The sequence below is a fragment of the Phaenicophaeus curvirostris genome, chromosome 3, assembly GCF_032191515.1.
Source record: "Phaenicophaeus curvirostris isolate KB17595 chromosome 3, BPBGC_Pcur_1.0, whole genome shotgun sequence".
In the NCBI taxonomy this organism is placed as follows: Eukaryota; Metazoa; Chordata; class Aves; order Cuculiformes; family Cuculidae; genus Phaenicophaeus; species Phaenicophaeus curvirostris.
The window spans coordinates 82,041,697-82,062,568 of record NC_091394.1 but is presented as its reverse complement, the minus strand read 5'-3'; the positions used below and the strand labels follow the sequence as shown (position 1 = coordinate 82,062,568).

The 20,872-nt window shown below is 36.6% G+C and overlaps 1 protein-coding gene across 1 annotated transcript in view; it reads left to right on the top strand.

Moving 5' to 3' along the window:
* The window catches only part of CSMD3 (CUB and Sushi multiple domains 3), a 608,404-nt gene that overhangs the window by 460,897 nt on the left and 126,635 nt on the right, over positions 1–20,872 (top strand). Inside the window, exon 32 of the mRNA XM_069854554.1 lies at positions 2,969–3,085. Within this exon, the coding sequence (XP_069710655.1) occupies positions 2,969–3,085 (117 nt within the window). The remainder of the gene's footprint in view (positions 1–2,968; positions 3,086–20,872) is intronic.

Below are 20,872 nucleotides of genomic sequence, written 5' to 3'. Positions count from 1 at the left end.
CTTTCTTTTTGGTTAAACTCCAAAAGCCTAATGGAAGACATATGAGCAATAAGAGCATGGCAGGGGTTTTAACCCTGTAATGTTATGTGAGAGCTATAGAAAATTCTACTTTATAGCAGTAGTTAGGTGCAGGTTACAGGGATCTGTGATTCTGCTGGGTGATTTTGCCTCTCTGCAGTGATCATTTCTTTTACAACTACTATATGCTGAAATGTGAGAAAAGTTCTCACTGCTGATGGTAATAAATTTTATCTTTTATTCTCTATTTACTAATGCATTGCCATAAAGAGGTAGAATTTAGTTCTTTGACAAGGGTGCGTGAATACTAAAGATCAAGATGAGTAATCTTCAAGATAATAAAACTTACCAATTTAAAATGCAGAGTATGTGATGCTTTGTTCTTTTTATGTGAGGGCTTTTCAAGGGCAGAAGGGAGCACTACTTTACAAGAGAAGACACCATTAGAGTAAATATAGTGCACACACAAAAGGATGTTTTTGACATTAACGCTTAATAATATTTCAAGGAAACAGTGAACAATGCATCAACACGCTGATCCTTAACACGTCCATACCACAATCAAATGCCTTTCTCCCCTGTTAGTTTTCTATTGCTGACCCTGGAAAACAGGACAAGGAAAGCATGTTGAGTTGTATTTTTATATATCAAAGAATAAATTAAAGCAGAAATAAATACAGAAAGTGATACAGTGTTTCAGAGTCTAAGTAATTATTATTAACAAGTACTGGCATGCTATTAGAGAATTACATTAGACGATTTCATTTGCTTTGAAACATTTTGGGGTTTTTTTGTTGATTTGTTTCTTTTATTGTGTGGCATTTTTTTTCATTCCTAGTGAAAAGATGCCTAGCATTTTTTTCTTATTTTATGTTAAACAGGGTTTGCATTTGTCGGTGTGCTCAGTCTGTTAAAATTTTTAATCATAACATCATGGAATCCTAGAATTGTTTAGTTGGAAAAGACCTTTGAGATCATCAAGTCCAATAGTACCTGTCCACTACTAAACCATATCCCTCAGCACCTCATCTACCCATCTTTTAAGCACCTCCAGGGATGGTAACTCAACCAGCTCCCTGGGCAGCTTGCTCCAGTACCTGATAATCCTTCTGATGAGGAAATTTTTCCTATAATCTAGTCTGAACATTTTGTGGTGCAACTGGAGGCCATTCCCTTACAGGTATTTTGAGACAGTGATAAGGTGTGCCCCCATCCTTCTATTTTTTCCAGGCTAAATAACCCCAGTTCCATCAGCTGCCTCTCATGAGTCTTGTTTTCCACCCCTTCAGCAGTTTCATTGCCCTTGTTTGGACACTCTCCAGCACCTCAATGTTGTTCTTGTAGTGAGGAGCCCAAAACTGAACAGAGTATTTGAGGTGCAGCTTCACCAATGCCAAGCACAGGGGGACAATCTCTTCCCTACTCCTGCTGGCCACACTGTTTGTGATACAGGCCAAGTTGCTATTGGTCTTGGCCACTTGGGCACACTGCTGACTCATATTCAGCTGTCTGTCAACGAACACCCCCCATGTCCTTCTCTACTAGGCACCTTTCTGGACACTCTTCCTCAAGCCTGTAACACAGAATGGGGTTGTTGTGTCCGAAGTGCAGGAATTGGCACTCAGTCTTGTTGAACCTCATACTGCTGGTCACAGTCCATCGATCCAGCTATGTTCAGATCCCTCTGTAGAGCCTCCCTACCCTCAAGAAGATTGACACTTTTGCCCAGCTTAGTGTCAATTTGAATTTACTAAGATTACACTCAATCCCTTCATCCAGATCATCGATAAAGGTATTGAACAGAACTGAACTGAACAACACTGAGCCCTGGGGAATACCACTTGTGATTCTTCTCCAACTGGATTATTTTTTTTTAATAAGTAATGAGAGGAAATCTTCTGAAATAATAATAATGAAACAATATTTTTCTTATTTAATATAGTGCAGGAGATATTAATGTTTTGCGAGTGTACCACAAAGAAACAGATTTCTTTTGTGCTTAGCAAATGAAGCATTGAGTAGAACCTATTCTAGAAATTCACTTTTTAGTGGAGGAAACAGATTTCTTAAATAGATATGTTAACATTAAAGTCATTAGAAGTGGTTGGAAGAAATATTCTAAACCGATGCCGTAACCCTGACTCTAAAATAAACTGCTAAATTGCAATGTGTATTTGAGAAGCAAGTAATGGATATAGAGACACAGTAATACTTATGACTGTTCCATATAAATGCACCTGAATATCTGATGAAGAAAAGTAAGAAAAAGCACTATTTCTTACTTGATGGTTTTGAATAATGACAAATGCCAGCTTCTGTTGTTAACTTAAAATTGTTAACCTTAGAAAAATACGTTGTTGTAGTAAATAGCATTGTTGTTTATCTGCCATTTTATCAAGTAGTGTAGCTATTAATGGTAGAATAAACATGATGTTACGTGACAAAATGTTTGCTTGTGACTTTATATATATAATGTTATTAATGAGATATAAATAAGCAGTACGCTGTGTTCAGTCAAGGAATCCTGACATTCTTGTTTAAACAGGTTTATATGTTACTTTGAATCATGAGTCTATTGGCATGAGTAAGAATTTAGTAGTGTGCAGAAGGGTTGCATACTCTATGCTTTTATCAGAGTATAAAGTGTCATACAAATGAATAGTAGTCTTATATGCTGTGAGTAATAGCACACTGTATATAAAGCCCATCATTATTATATTAAGATGGTTGATAAATGGTAAAGAAAAACAGTAACTGATCCGGAAAACTGCAGAGTGCCATCGATTCTCTTGATGTATGAGAAAACCGTGTGTACTCAACACTCCACAGAATATACAGATTTAATTCAGTATAGAGTGTAATAAAATTTACTGTAATTGCACATACTGACATATGACAAAACATTTTAAACTATTTTTTTTCTGATATTACATCATTCAACATTTTCTAGCACCCTGTGGAAGCCGATCAACAGGCTCTGAAGGCACTGTGTTATCACCAAACTACCCCAAGAATTATAGTGTTGGTCACAACTGTGTTTACTCTATCACTGTTCCAAAGGAATTTGGTAAGTATCTAGTCTCATTCTTATTTCTTGCTTGCGTGGATCCTTTCAACAATATTGGATGATTTCTATGATTTCTTTTGTATTAAACACAATGCGAAAAAATGCGAATGCGAAATGAATGCGAAAAAAACCTGCTTTAAATCAATAATTCTGATAATACTTCTAATCATTTTTGTCATACACTATTTTCTTGAAATTATTGTATTTGCCATCATCTTTTGAAATTACTGATGCTCATTTATTTTTATTTCACTGTGTCAACTAACATGTAACATAGAATATTGCTGTAATGCCAGCAAATGTTTTGGGAGTTAAGGTTTCCTTTCACTCAAAATCATGTGCCAAGGCTTTAGAAAGGGGAATGTAGCCCCAGTAAGTCCATGTAAGCAGGGGAAGCAACGTTAGTCTTAAATGCATAGTAATATTTCTCTCATAATCCTTGGTTTCTCCACAATATGAGGCAACGGCATAGTCTTTCCCATGGAATGAAATTAAAGCAGCATTCATGTGTCTATTTTTTTTTTGCAGACTCACAGATCCCCCATCAAATTTCACTTCCATCTTGACATTTTTTCTGGTGACCATATGAATCTGTTAAAATGTCTTCTGTCTCACAGCAAGACAGGGCTTTTACAGCACTATTTTTTCTCTTCAGATTTATAAATCATTTTATCTCACTTTATTACTAAATAATGCCTATGATGACAGCTGATATTTTGTTGTTCACTTTGATGCCTTAGTAAGCAGTATGCCACATGCTGAATATCATTTGTTCTTTAAATATCCATGCTTCAAATTTATGCTTGGCTAAATAGGACTGTATTCTGACCAACTGCTCACGTTTCAGTTTGTCAAATAACAGGTACCTGGAGATGGGTGTGAGTATTTATTAATCTTCCCTGAAGCTGATTCTGCAAACATTTTATCCAAATTAAAGAAAATGTTTGAGCTGCTCAGATCATGATGACTGAACTCCCTTAATATCCAATTAATTTATCCTTATGTATAGCATAGAGGTGCATAGAATTATACAAAATAAACAGGTTTTTAAAAGTATGGTCTCCGAAACCATGGGAATCTCTACTTTGTCCTCTAGAACATTAAAAAAAACCCTACATTTGCACAATTCTTGATTTATTTCTTGCTGTTGCAAAAATGTTTTTGACCTAATTTGTTTTAGATAAAATGGAAAGAGTACATCCTCCAATTTTCATTATATCTGATGCTTCTTAGATTGTGACACAGATGTCAACATGTAAAGACTTAAAATTACCACAATAAATTATTTAAAATGCTAATGCTCAGTAATTCATACATTTGACAGTCTGGATGGAAATGTAATTGCATTATTTCTGGAAATAATGATGGGACTCCTAAAACAAGACATGGAAATCGGGAAAAATCCCACTATTTTGCATACATTCTTGGAATAATTTGACAAGTACTATTCTTCCTTACACACTAAACATGTTACGAACAGTATTAAGAAATTCTGTTTGTTCCTTTCACAGTGCTTATAAGAAAAAAAAAAAGGGAAATGCTGATATAAAGAAGGGAAACCATGGTTTAGATACAATTAGCTCTGTCATACAACGTATTGAGGATGCGGTTATAATAGAGTATCTGTCATTTCTCTCAGGCTCTTAGGACTGTGCTACCTCAGGACAGAACTTTAGCTTTTTCTTGTGTTTAAACAGCATATTTTGACAGTTATGCCAGGTACTGGCAGAACAAACCATGGAAGTATTTAAAACACTTTTGTGCATAGAGAAAAACATGAATGCTCGTGAGATGAAAGAGAAAGGTAAAAAACCATACCTGGCAAGAGCCATTAAAAAATGAGGATGGCATGCAACTTCAGAGTTTTAAACAAGTATTTCCATTTTAGCTGGTTTTTTTTTTTTTCAATGATACTCTTACAGTAACAGGGAGCAGAATTGCTTTCACCCAAAAGCTCAGATTTTAAAATATAAGTCTTTGTTTGAATATCGTGGAATATTTTTTTTCTAAGTTAGCAATATAGGTTTTTTTCTGACCCATATTCCTTCTGTAATCTATTGTTACTGAAATTATTCCAGTAACAATCATTAAGGAAGTCAAAGTAAATTTGACAATTGATTTAACCTGTTTTCTCCAGTCAAGAGAATTGTTTTCCTCAGTCTGAAATTTTAAAGATTTGTGTAATTAATATTCTATCTAATAGGTCTTCTCTCTATCTCATCCCAATACATTTAAGTACAGTTACAGAGAATGGTAGCAATGCATTTTTAATGCTGAGCTCTCTAAGTTCAGATTTAGGAAATTATTACCTGTAACTGTTATTTTATGTTCTAGTATAAGACAGTATACTAAGAACAGAGTCTTGACTTGCAGGGCTTTGTATGGATTGTGTGGAGATCACTCACTGACAGGATAGTCTCCTAAAAAGTCTGGCCTTTGTGTGCGAATGCACAAGATTTCTTCTCAAATTCACTTGCAAATGTGTATCATGACATTTAGATTTCTCCCATTATTCACAACAACAGATTCAAAACAAGCTTTTTGGAGAGTGAAGGGGTACTCTAGCAAAGATGCTGACAGAAGATAAATTAAAGTAATTTCCCTAAAGAAAACAACAAAACCTCCTTTTCCATAACTTTCCCTATGACTCGAACTTTCAATGTGAAATAGAGCATTCAAATGTTTGCTGAAAGGAATGTCTTCAGGAACTATTTTGGCTTTCAATACAGTATATGAGATCTTGTAATAGAGCACAGTAAAAAAAAAACCAAAACAAAAAAAAACCCAAAAACTAAAACTAGGTCAATATCAGAAAAACACAAACAATGGAATAACATACTCGGTATGAAGAAGAGAACTGATTGGCCTGGATTAGTTTCTGATGGAGTGAAAAGAAGCTATTTCATGTGCCACTTTTCAGGTTCTCTAGGCCAAAATTCTGTGGAAAAGTCATTGCAGTGTGGACTTTTTTCCAATATTTCATTATTCTGTCAGGAAGAATCACAGTTGCAATATTTCATACCATGGCAGGTTCAAGCTAGAAGATAAATGATTCACAAAAGCACACAGTATTTTGCTACAGGCAAAATCTTTTGTAAACATGGAAGACTCATCTTCTTTGACACTCTCCTACTGATATTTTAAAATGGTGTAATGATCTTTAATTGTTCAACACTGAAATCCACCACTGGTTACAATTAAAACACAGATGTTTTAGATTTTTTTTTCTGATGCACATGAATTACTTTGTTTGCTCTGCTCTGCATAATACTATCATATATACTTCTATTTAAATTAATACTATTAACAGTAACATAAATTTGCCTCAGCAAATGGCTTTCCTTTCTGTTACAGAAAAAAGGTAGCTTGAACATTGACAGTAAGGTATGTAAGTCTGATCTGTGAGCTATGCTATCGGAAAATAAAGTATCAATTCTTAGTGGCCATCAAAAAATATGAAATTTAAATCAGAGCTTTTTTTTTTCCTACAAAGAAGGTAAAAACCATGTATGTAATTGGGGAAAATGTCTGGTTCACACAGAGATTGTACGTTTGCTTTACATTACTACAAGACATAATATAAAAAATAACAAACTCTTTATTGATAAGCATGACATTTGGTACATGATTTGACGATGAAGGTAGACCCAGTTTCCTTACTATAAACGGTGAAGCTAAAATCCACTCTTCAGTTCCTGAATAATTGTCTTGTATTCATAGACACCTTTCTATCATATAGTTATACCATTTATAGTTTTTCCTTGTGGCTTTTCTTGAATTTCTGTATTATGAGATAGCCCTGAATTATTGTAAATGAGAACAGAGAGAAGAAACAAATAGTGCCAAACAGTTGGGGTTTGGCAGATGATGAAGATGCTAATCAGATCCTTGAAAGACCAACTTTTTGCAAATACTGGAAAGTACATGTACAACTTTTATTCTGCCAGTGAAGATACACATTCAGCAAACAGTGTTGTCAACATGTGTTTTCTTTTAGACAGCTCACTGCATCTACATTCATTAGACAGCTTAAAAGCCATGTCATACTAGTGTTATTTCAGCACTGTTTGATTTGATTTCAAATTCAGTTTACATTTGGAAAGAGAAAAAGATAGGCAAGGACAAATCATAAGTAGCAGAATGTCCCAGATGACAACCTCACATCAAGATTAATAAAAACCAAATGGTATCTATGATAAGATTTAGCTGCAGTAAAGAAAAAGAAATTGCTTTTAATAACTTGAATCTATTGTCACTGCTGTGTACATCTTAATTTCAGTTAAGAAATGTTGCATAAATGTATGGACTGACATTTATAAAATACGGAGAGTTAACTTCATCTTAAATTAAAATGGGTGGAAAAGCCTGGCTAAATAACTAGCTTTAATATTTTTAACAATGAACTAAGCAATTATTTAATCAAGCAATACTTTGTTGATGGGAGGTGGAGATGATAGTGAATGATATGAAATATGAAAAAAACTACCATACATAGAAATCTTATTGTTTCCAACAGTTTTTTTCATACAAGTAACCACTTCAAAGTAAGTGGGACTGTATTGTCCAAGTACTGATTGCCTGTCAGCAAAATGGAGTGAAACCAGAAAGGCTGCTCCAAATACTTGTATGCTTAACTGTATAAAAGCCCAAAACACCAATTTCAGGAGAAAGGAACAATGATCCAGCTTATATCATGTATTTGATAAAAAGTAAGTCAGCCCACCTTTCCTTCCCAAAAACAGAATGACTTTGAAACCACATGGCATCCAAAAATAGTGACCATTACTTACCTGTACATTTCGAAAGTAATTTTATTTTTTTCCATGTAATTTTAAAACTATATTTTATAAGGCAGTATGTTCTACATTTTTCGTATGAGTTTACAAGAGTTATGCAGAAAGGCAGAAAAGCAGACTGTATCACAGGACATTTCATATAAAAATCTAAAAATATTTTGAAAAAATTAATCACTTAATCTAGAAATATGAAGAAATTCTGTTTAGTTGAGCATGACAAGTAGTTAGATCAGTAGTATGTTACTTCAATTACCCGATTTATTTCTGTTTTCTGAATTATAGAGTGAATATCATGCAATACTGAGAACGTACATACAAATATTTAATATTAACAGTAGGAAGGAGTATTTACTATATGAGTAAAACTAATGGATGATAAAAAATTCATGCTTCTTTTCCCTTTTTCTTGGCATTCTTTCAGCTCTGTTGCCTTGTTGTCATTTCTTTTCTTAATACCATTCTGTTAATGTAAGATTTTTAAAGGATCTTAAAACTGAGATTTGAGAGTTCAGCATGAAAAAGTGCATGGAAATCCTTGTCTGCAATTTTTTCCAGTCAGGTAACTAACTTCATTCAAAAGTACATAAACAGTAAGAAATAAGACATCGCTGTGGAAAGGTATCAGACAAACAGAGTAGTGGTTTTATTCCTTTGAGACAATAAACCTAATTAAGGTAATATGCCATCAGGCAAAGTATTCCTCTTTTTTATTTTATTTTTTTTTTAGATTATGTATTATCAGTATGGAAAGGAAATACTTGCAACATGCATGCTGCTTTATGTTAATTTAGCTCATTGCCAGTACATTAGTTTGATTTGAACAGTTTCTGAATGGACTCAAGTGCTTAAGTGTGTCAGGTAAATATCTGTTCCTTTGACTTTTTTTGTCAAGTTAATTTTGAGAGTTAATGAAGAACACTGAAGGGGATTTAGAATGGAGTCAGGTTGCTTAGAGTCAGAAAAATATACAGGTTGTGTACCTTGTGCTAGAAACAAATAAGACACTGTCCCACCACAATGAAAATTAAATATTCTCAATGTGCATTCAGTTTACATTGAATGACTAAACATGAATTTATTTTCCATTATTATTTTGATTAAATGTCTAAAATAAACTATCTATTTCAAAAGTACAATGAATTTTTTACGGCATGGTTCATTAAAGTAAGAAAAGTATATAGCTACATAATAAAGACAAGAATAATGAGTAGAATCTGGCTTATTGCACTCTGTGCATTTTATGAAGAAAAGAATGTACAGATAGGGAACCAGGAACATAGGAAAACTTAAAGGTCTGTCTTCAACACAATACATGGACATATAAAGTTTAATGGAAAAAAATATAACAATAATCATCCGTAAGTGTAAAATCTAGATCTTTGAAGCCAGATGCAGTGGCATGATTTGTGCTTTAATCTGTATAATACAAGTGGGGATGCTTAGATCTGTGAATGCATGTTGTCTTGAAGAGCTGCCATTAATTGTTGTTGTTTTATGTGCATACATATTTTAGGCTTGTATGCAAAGCAAGTAGGTGTGCCTATATGTAATTTATCCCTTTGGTGGGGTATATTTAATCTTGATTTAGTTAGATACCTAACTATGGAAGTTAAATAATTACTCTAAGCCATTCTGATGCTCTCTATAAGCAACAAAGAGAAATAAATATTCCCATGACATGATTCATCCCACCCAAAATATCTATCTGTCTGCAGTTTTTGGAAGGAGATAAATTCTTTGTAATGTATAAGAAACAGCACAGCCTCATACTGTCATATTTGTTCTGGCAGCTACTGTGGGTTAAATGAATTAAAGAACATTGCTGTGACTGTAATCTACATCTGTCCAGTAGTCATGTTGCACAACCATAGTTTCATGATTTTATTGCCAACCTTACTAGTTGGTAATAAACAGGTTGGCAATTTCAGATATGTTTCAGTTAGCAGACATTTTGGGGCTTGGGCTTGGATGATTCAAATTCAGCCTTTATTTAGTGATTCCTCATCCTCAGATCTTTCCAATTGAATACTGGAGGTGAAGAAAATCCACATCTTAATAATGAGCGTGTATTAGACAAAAACATTCCTGCCTGTTTAAATGTTGTTAGAGAACATCCTGAAGAAGAATTCCAGCTGATGGACTGCATTATGTCAGGTATTCTACAGGAATAGGAAACCATAGCCTGTCTACTTTATGGTTATATGCTGCCATCTAGAAAACGAAAATGAAAGACAGTATTAGTTATATGCTGGAAATGCTTCTTTTTTTTTAACAAGCATGAACTATTTTCTTCTCCAGAATATATAATAAACGTCTTTTAAAGTATTACTTAAATATAAATATCTTCAGAGTTTGGTATAAAATGAATAATAATTGAAGAATTAAGATTACATATACAAAAGAGGAAATTATTTTCCTGTTGAGGTTCAACTTCTTTCTTTGAAGAATATTTTGCAAGTTTTAACAAGGTTGTGCCAAGGATTTTTATTTTTCATTATATTTCAAATGCAGAGCAATAATGCTAGCTACTTAATTCAGGTATGTATAGGCTAGTAGCAATATGTTGTATATGGAAGTTACCTGATAGATAGTGAATATATTTTTTATTATACTGTTAAGCTCACATAGAATACTCTACTACCTGCTCTCCATAAAATAGCTTGAGATTGCACTCAAGGCCAAGTTTGTATCATTCAGATGCTGACTATGTAATTTAAAGAAGTGCCAGAATGTCATTTCACGTTACTTTCTACTTATCCATGAATCTCCTTGGTTTATGAAAGGAAGGACTGGCAGGTTTTACATATGCAAACTCATAGCTGGGCAATAATTCATTCTCTGGTTCAGTGATTAACATACTTGCCAAGTGAGTAGATGCCAATGAAAAAATGACCATAGGATGACTTTTAAAGGAGCTCAAACTTTTCTATGTATTTTTAAAATAAAATTTGAAGAAATTTACTATTTTAGTTGATTAATATGATTTGAAATCACTTTTCCAATGCTTCTTTTATTTTTTTTTCAATAAGAAATATTATTTTGGGCTCAAACACTAATATCAATTAAATGGTCTGGACAGCCATACCCTCTGCTGGATAAAAAACTGGCTGGGTGACTAGGCAAAAACAGTGGTGGTAAATGGAATTACACCCAATTGGAGGCCAGTTTCAAGTGGTGTTCCCCAGGACTCAGTGCTGAGTCCAGTTCTGTTCAATATAATTATTGATGATCTCGATGAGGGGACTGAATGTACCCTTAATAAGTTCACTGATGAGATGACACTAACCTGGGAGGTAAATCTGCTTGAGGTTAGGAAAGCCCTACAGAAGGATCTGAACAGGCTGGATCGATGGGCTGTGACCAGTGGTATGAGGTTCAGCAAGACCAGGTACTGAGTTATGCACCTGGGACGCAACAACCTCATGCAGTGCTACAAGCTTGGGCAAGATGCCTGGTAAAGAAGGTCCTGTGGATGTTGGTTGACAGCCAGCTGAATATGAGTCCAAGTGGCCAAGGAGATCAATAGCATTTTGACCTGTATCACAAACAGCGTGGCCAGCAGGAGTAGGGAAATGATTGTGCCCCTGTACTTCGCATTGGTGACGCTGCAACTCTAATACCATGTTCAATTTGGGGCCCCTCACTACAAGAACATTGAGATGCTGGAGACTGTTCAGAGAGAGGCAACAATACTGCTGAAAAGGCTGGAGAACGAGTCTTATTAGGGGCAGCTGAAGGAACTGGGGTTATTTAACCCAAGAAAATAAGGCTGAGAGGAGACCTTATCACTGTCTACAACCACCTGAAAGGAGGTTGTAGCAAGGTGGGTGTTGGTCTCTTCTCCGAAGTGATAGGACAAGAGGACAACCTCAAGTTGTATCATGAGAGGTACATATTAGATACTAAGAAAATTTTCTTCACCAAAAGGATATCAGGCACTGGCAGAGGCTGCCCAGGAAGGTGATGAAGTACTGAGGGATGTGATTTAGTAGTAGACAAGTGCAGCTGGACTCAACCTCAAATGTCTTTTCCAGCCAAGCAATTCTATGACTGATTCTATTGTGGCTTTGAGTATAAAAATGGTCAATATGACAACAGATTAGCTGCCTTTTAAATAGCCTGATAATGAAATGGAATGATGGTAAGACCAGATCTGCAGTCTTTGAAGAGATTCATGGCTTCATAATAACTAAAACAATTTGACTAGAGAGCCAATGAATTGATTGCTAAAGATTTTTTTTTTCCATTTTTTTTCTGAGCAGTGTGACTCCAGCTGCTCCAAGTATCAAACCTTGTTCACAGAAAAATCTGATATTAAAATTGCTGGAATTAGTCTGAGTTCCTAATTCCAATTGACACAGACAGTCTACATTGCATTTGTCATCTATATTCTTCCAATACACATTACTATGCCAGAGAGGAGACTGACTGGTGGCAGACTTTCTAAACAGTTCTGCTTTTTTATTAGGTTCACTTCTTAAGACAGGATTAGCAGCACATTATCAATAGCTTGCATCACCATTGATTAGGTCCTTTTAAAATAAAACTATATTTATAATTAAAATATAACTTTTACTCTTAGTCTCTGTATGAGTGAAAAGACTCTGCTTTCCTACTTTTCAGACCTGGCCAGTGTGGGGTTGATTACATGGTGCAAAACCGCTTACTTCTCACCAACACACTTCTGAAATTCAAGAGAATCCTGTCTCCCTGTCCCTCCAGCAAATATCTACGCTAGATGGGAGTCTTCCTCATTTTCCATGTTGGAGCAGGGCTACAGTCACCTTAGAATTCATCTAGTTGCATTTTTTTATCATTGCTTTCTATAAGTACCTGAAAGGAGATTGTAGAGAGGAGGGTGCTGGCCTCTTCTCCCAAGTGACAGGGGACAGGACAAGAGGGAATGGCCTCAAGCTCTGCCAAGGGAGATTTAGGCTGGACATTAGGAAAAAAATTTTCACAGAAAGGGTCATTGGGCAGTGGAACAGGCTGCCCAGGGAGGTGGTTGAGTCACCTTCCCTGGAGGTGTTTAAGGCACGGGTGGACGAGGTGCTAAGGGGCATGGTTTAGTGTTTGATAGGAATGGTTGGACTCGATGATCCAGTGGGTCTCTTCCAACCTGGTTATTGTATGATTCTATGATTCTAAACCAGGAAGAGAGCAGTACACTCTCTCTGGAGAGCCTGACTCTTCAAGTATTAGCTAGGCCGTGGAACTTTATGATTCTCTTCTTCATTCCTAGGAATCACAGATAATAAAATAATCAAGGGAAAGAGGTTACATTAGTCTTTCATGATGAAAAAAAAAGACCTCTTTCAGCTAGAAACATTAATTTTACATGTATAGCTACATAAAATCCCAGACAACTGGAAAGGGTAACAATGGTCCTATTTATTAATAGAAAAAGATGTGTTTTTTCTGATAGGGTACACAGATGGTAGAAATGTGGTTTCGATTTCCCACAGTCTAAAGAAAGTCTAAAACTCCATTCACCTATTCATCTAGTTCTTTAACTATAAAAAAAGTATGTAAAATGTAAACCATACTAGCCCCACAAATCAATTTAGACTTCATCTAAGAAAATGGTATTCTCCTGGGGGGATTTGTAGATATGGCCTTATAACTCAGATACTAACTTCTGGAAATATCGCTTCTGGATTCATAAACGAACAAGTAGTCATCATTATTTGCTTTTCATAAATAACATTAGCTTTCATTTAAATAATCAAAAAAATTTTAGAGTTAAATGTGTTTTCAGTAATCAGTAGATACAGGCCATTACACCACAACTTTCTCATTCTATTTTTTTTCCTTGTTTTGTTGTTTAGTGGGTTTTTTAGGGGTGGGTTGGTGGTGTGTGTGTTTGTGGTTTGGGGTTTTTTTTGCTTTTTTTTTTTTTCCCACTGGTTGGCAGTAAGAGACAGAGAAACCTGGCCAAGGAATCTGTGGGGGTCATTTCAACCATTGTCAATTTTCTTTCTTGAACTAGTCTATACTTCAGGCAAGGAGTTTGTTAGGATCAGGCTAGGATCAAGGAAGTACAAAAAAATCCTTTTACAAAAGTCTTGTCCATATAAAACTTCTCAGTATTAAGCCCTTCTCAGATAGGCATAATTCATGCTTCTCATCTTCACTTTTCATTATATTCCTTTTGATATCAATCATTCCTCTCTCAAGTAGGTTTATCAGTATTGACTCAGATGCTTGTTTTCACCGCTGTATACACTGATACAATCTTGAAGGATTCATAATTTCTCTCAGTGATTTCCCTGCAATTACCTTTGTTTAGGAAAAAAAAAAAAAAAAAAAAGAAGTGTTTGGAATCCTCAGTAAACTTCACTTTGTGTTTCTTCCAATTGCAGTTCTGACTACACAAATGGGTGACTATTCCACACTCTTAAAATAGCGTCTCTGAGCATTCTATTTTATTGAAGAAAAGTTGGGGGTTTTAACTGTTCTCTGTTTGTATCCCATTGTTTATTTATAGTCACTAAAAAAAATTATTCTGGTTAAGCTTGAAACAGAGCTGAGTTGCATCTACTCTGTTAACTCTGCTAAATGTAATTAAATCCTCCAAAGGAAAAAAAATCAACTTGGAAACCTGGCTTGTGCACACTTCGTGGCAGATAACCTCTCTAATAAGAGTTTAGAATTTGAAATTTATTTCAGGAAGTCATTAAAAGACTGTCAAAATAACAACTATTTGGTTAGAGGAAATTGTTTTGAGTTGCTATGTAGAGAAGATGTTGGCTGTGTGTTTTGGGGGCAGGTGTGTAAAGCCAGTGAAGAACGATAATCATAGTGCTTTTCATTGGTTTCACCTAAAGTATGTCAATTAGGCAGTAGAATGGAAAAGGTCCATCTCATTTTAAGGGATAAATAGCAGAAGAAGTGACAGGAAGAACAGGAGAAGTAGTGTGTATATATATGTATAGTGCATATACATATGCATGTATGTTGTCAAACACATTCCCAAAAGCAATACTCAGCTAATGAGATTCACCTAGCTTTAACTGATTATATGAGTGTTGAATGCACTGAGAAGAAAAAGGCAAACAAATGTTAATGTTGTGGGGTGAGACCTACCCAAGAACACTGCTCAGACAAAAGGCACTTGTATAGCCTCCATTCAGTTCTAACAGATAAAATTATTCCAGAAGGTGCAGAAAAGAAGAAAAAAAAACCACAAATGAACTTTGTGGATGTGTTACCCTGCAGTGAAATGGTATGTATAGGTGTCAGGATACCAGACAAGCCTGTTTCAAAGCCTGACAATCCTGTTGGTGAAGAATATTTTTCTAATATCCAATAAACCTGCCCTGGTACAACATGAGGCCTTTTCCTCTAGTCCTATCACTTGTTATTTGGGAGAGAAGACCAACATCATCCTTGCTAGAAGCTTCTTTCAGGTAGCTGTAGAGAGCAATATTGTCTCCCCTCATGCTCCTTTTCTCTGTGCGAAACAACCCTAGTTCCCTCAGCTGCTCTTTATAATACTTGTATTCCACACCCTTCACCATCTTTGTTGTCTTCCATTGGAAACACTCCAGCAGCTCTATTTTGTGAGGCATCAGTCTCTCTTTTACTGAGGGGCCCAAACCTGGACACGGTATTCAAGTGCAGCCTCACCAGTGCTGAGTGGGCTTATTCACTTCCCTAGTCCTGCTGGTCACACTATTTCTGATAAAAACTAAGATGCTGGTTGGCCTTCTTGGCCACCTGGGCACACTGCTGGCTCATGTTCAGCCATCTTCTAACCAACATGCCAAAGTCCTTTTCTGCTGGGCAGCTTTCCAGCCACTCTTTCCTAAACCCCTAGCATTGCATGGGGTTGTGACACAAGCGCAGGACCCAGCATTTAGCTTTGTTGAACCTCATACAATTGATCTCAGCCCATAGATTCAGGCTGTCCAGTTCCGTCATGTAGGTTTACTTCCCTTAAGCAGATCAACACTCCTGCCCAGCTTGGTGTAATCTACAAACTTACTAAGGTTGTACTCGATCCGCTTGTCCAGATCATTGATAAAGATACTAAACAGGACTGGCCCCAGTGCTGAGCCTCTGGGGAAAGCCACTTGTGCCTTGTTGCAAATTGGATTTAACTTGATTCACCATATGCTTGACAAATCTGATATCCTTCTATGATGGAATAATTTTATGCTAGATGAGAGAAGAACACTGGATGTTGTCTACCTCAGCTTCAGCAAGGCTTTTGACAGTCTGTCCAAAACCGGATCTGAGAATTCTTTGCTTATGCGAAGATTTAACACCTTTATGTTGTATCCAAGGTGAATAAATTTTCTTTTCATCTCATAGGTGAAGGATATGTATAAATTTTTGTGTTTAATGGTTTTGATAGTAGATAGAAAGATCAGAGTCTGAATTGAAATAGAAATTGCTCTAGAAAATACAGACTAAAGAAGTGGTGTGATGGTAATACTGAGCCTCAAAAGTTTAGGTCAACTAGATTTGTTCACGGGTGAAACTTTTAGTATTGTAAATTTGAATAACTAGTTTACATACTGAAATATGTGGTAAAATCTTCAGCTGAAAGGAGAGACAAGGTATTCTAATGACGTGACTGTGGATGAAGACAATTTCCACCAATCATTCAGACTATAAAGCAGTTTCACCCATATCACTTTGATAAATGCAGAGAAACTAACATGAATAAAAAGAAATTATTTCTTCAACTTTATAATACTATTAAAATTACTTAGTGTAACACTTATTATTTGAAAAAAAAGAAAATATGTCACATTTAGTAAGTAAGTAAAACCTCAATAATAACATTCTTAGCTGGAGTACCTGCCATAGGAGTACAGTCTGAAAGAGTTGGGGTATTTCAACCTAGAGAAGGCACCAAGGACACCTTATAGTGACCTTCCAGTACCTGAAGGGGGCCTACGAGAAAGATGGGGAGGGACTGTTTACAAAGGTATGTAGTGATAGGACTATGGAGAATGGCTATAAATTGGAAAGGGGCAGATTTAGACGAGATATTAAGAGGAAATTCTTCACAGCAATGGTGGTGAAGCACTGGAACAGGTTGCCAAGGGAAGCTGTAGATGCCCCATCCCCGGAGGTGTTCAAGGCCAGGTTAGATGAGGCCTTGAGCAGCTTGAACTAGTTGGAGGTGTCCCTGCCCATGGCAGGGGAGCTAGAACTAGATGATCTTTAAGGTCCCTTCCAACTCAAACCACTCCGTGTTTCTATGATTCTATGATTCAATATCTAGGATGTATTCTCCATCACTTCTATGCTGATGTTCTGCTAAAAATAAAATCACAAGTTCATAGTTACACAAGAGTCACTTTCTCCACAAACAAAAACATTTCCCATCTAGTTCTTGAAATGTTTAACTTTGAGACATTCCCCAAGTTTTGAGTTGACATTTCATTTATAGACTAAGGCAGACTGATAATTGCACATCTGTTGCCAAACTGGAAAATCTGGTAAATGGTTACACCTACTTTAGGTATTGTATCAATAAAGCCTTGTTTCTTCTATTTACGGTTATTGAATGGGTGAAATATTTTCATTTTTTCTTTTACAGGTTTTTTTTATATACCTTTTGTTAATTGTTCTTTAGGAATTTTTCAATGTTTCCAAATTTTTTCTTATTTTCTACTGGGAGTTGTTTTGGTTTTGCGTGCTAATGAAAACAAAAAATAATTATTCAAGTATTAACTTCATCCACACCATTCAGTAAGCTGAACTCATAGTTTGTTTCAGATGAATAAACTAATGAATCATCTGATCTAAACAATAACATTTACTAGTAGGATAATAAAAGATAATTATTATAGTCAGAAAGCTATTGTACTTTTAATTAGCAGCTTTAAATTAGCTGAGAGGTGATTGAAGAACAAAACTTTTTCAAAGTGACTTTTCCATTACATCTAGAACACATATTACTTAATTAATAAGATAGATTGAATTAAACCTGTTATCTTAATAAGATTTTATTCTTAATTGTACCTAAAATAAAATAACGTATTATTAGTAGTAATAGTAGTTGTAGTTGTTGTTTTTGCTGTTATTCCAGAATCAAAATTGTTTATTCCTTCTACTAGATGTGTTACTTAAGAGTTTATTGTCCCTACATAAGCATTAGAAAGGGGTTTAACCACAAATTTATTAAGGGGAGACCAGCATTCAAATGTAAGCATCTTGTTTAAACACATCATTAGCCAATTTCATATTCCGACTCCATATTCTTTATGTTATAATTTACTTACTCAGATCTTGCCAGAACCATAATGAAGAAGTTTGTAGAGTGTAACAAAGTTGAACATGTTGTTTGTGTCTTTGAAGATGACAGCATTATGACTGTTTTTATGATTACAGTCCTAAGAAATATCAATACAAATATATTTTCTTAATCTGTCATCTCTAACTATATTCCTTCATTTATATATAGGCTACTGTTAAAATCCACAAGAAAATACGAAAAAGTTGCAGCCATGATTTTTATTCCTTCAGTAATACTCAAATAAGCAATGAACAAAATCTACATATTTTACCACTGTCCTCTTTCTTTCCGTATAAAACGTGCTTAGACAGTCAGATGCTATGAAGGTGTGATTCAGATTTGTATTCTAAAACTAAATATGCAGCTGTAAAAGAAAGTAATAAAGCAGGACTAGAAAACACTCAACTAGAGCTGAGGCCTCTAAGGATAGGATGAGGGGGAATGGCCTCAAGCTGTGTCAGGGGAGGTTCAGACTGGATATGAGGAAAAAAAATTTCACATAAAGGGTCATCGGGCACTGGAACAAGCTGCCCAGGGAGGTGGTTGTGTCACCATCCCTGGAGATGTTTAAAAGACGGGTGGATGAGGTGCTGAGGGACATAGTTTAATAGTTGATAGGAATGGTTGGACTTGATGATCCTGTGGGTCTTTTCCAATCTAGTGATTCTACAATTCCATGAAAACCCCTTCCAGTGAAGGGGAGAGTCAGGTTTGTGACAACTTGAGAAACCTGAACATTTATAAGTCTATGGGACCTGATAAGATGCATCCCAGAGACCTAAGGGAATTGGCTGGTGTGGTTGCCAAGCCACTCACCGTGGTATTTGAAAAATTATGTCAGTCAGCAGAATTCCCTGGTGACTGGTAACATTGCATGTTTCTAAAAAAGGGTAGAAAAGACAACCCTTGGAACTACCGACCTGTCAGCCTCACCTCTGTACCTGGGAAGATCATGGAACAGATCCTCCCAGATGCTATGCTAAAGCATATGAAGGACATGGAGGTGATTAATGGCAGTCAGCATGGCTTCACCGGGGCCAAATCCTGCCTGACCAACCTAGTGGTTTTCTGTGATAGGGTAACTGCATCAGTGGACACGGGAAAACCAATGGGTGTGATCTATCTGGACTTCTGTGAAGCTTTTGACACTGTTCCCCACAACATTCTTCTCTCTAATTTGGCGTGATATGGGTTTGATGGGTGGACAGTTTGGTGGATAAGAAATTGGTTGGATGTTCATGTTCTGAGAGTGTAGGTCAATAGCTCGATATCCAGATAGAGATCCATGACAAGTGGTGTCTCTCTGGTGTCCATACTGGGACAAGTGCTTTTCAATATCTTCATCAATTATATAGACAGTGAGATCAAGTGCACCCTCAGCAAGTTTGTAGATGACACTGAGCTGAGTGGTGTAGCTGGCCCACTGGAAGGACAGGATACCATCCAGAGGGACCTGGACAAGCTGAAGAAGTGGGCCTGTGTGAATCTCGTGAGGCTCGACAAGGCCAAGTGAAAGGTCCTATGACTGGGTTGGGGCAGTCTGTGGTTTCAGTACAGGATGGGGGGTGATGTGGATGAGAGCAGCCATGCAGAGAAGGGCTTGGTGGTAGTGATTGATGAGAAGCTTGTCAGGACCCAGCAATGTGTGTTTGCAGCCCAGAAGGCCAACCATACCCTGGGCTGCATCAAAAGAAGTGTGGCCAGCAGGTCGAGGGAGGTAATTCTGCCCCTCTATTCCACTCTTGTGAGACCCCACCTGGAGTACTGTGTCCTGTTCTGGAATCTTCAACATAGGAAGGATATGGAACTGTTGGAACGGGTCCAGAGGAGGACTACAAAGATGATCAGAGGGCTGGAGCACTTCCCATATGAGGGCAGGCTGAGAGAGTTGGGATTGTTCCACCTGGAGAAGAGAAGGCTCCGAGGAGACCTTATAGCGACCTTCCAGTACCTGAAGGGGGACTGCAAGAAAGGCAGGGAGGGACTTTTTACAAATGTACACAGTGATATGATTAGTGGGGATGGTTATAAATTGGAGAGTGGCAGATTTAGACTAGACGTAAGGAGAAGATTCTTCACAATGAACATGCAGAGGCACTGGAACAGGTTGCCCAGGGAAGATGTGGATGCACCCCTCCTGGAAGTGTTCAAGTCCAGGTTGAACGGGGCCTTGGGCAGCCTGATCTAGTGGGAGGTCTCCCTGCCATCAGTAATCTTAGAATCAGAATTGTGGAATGGTTTGTGTTAGAAAGTATCTTTAAAATTCATTCAGTTCACTCCCTTGCTATGAGCAGGGATAGATTTGTCTTGATCTTGTTGCTCAAAGCCCCAGTCAACCTGATCTTGAACAGGGATGCAGCACCGCTTCTCTTGGTCACTTGTTTCAGTGTCTCACCACCCTCATAATACATCTGATCTAAATATACCCTATTTTAGTTTAAAACTGTTCCCCACATAAATGGTGTATACAAAGAAGGCAACAATTGAAGGAAACTGTTACAAAAATTTGATTTTACTTTCTGTGTCAGCCACATGACATCTGATGTAGAGCAAAAAGCAGATCCAGAGTTAAGAAGTATTAGAAACATTTTCTCTACTTCAGAGGAGCTATATAACTATAGCTGGGAAACTTGTCCAAGATTCAGTCTTAAAACTCCAGAAATCAAAAGAAGAATTCCAGAGAACAGTCCATCTCTAGGCTATACTGATCAGTTTTGCTCCACAAATGGGATGTCA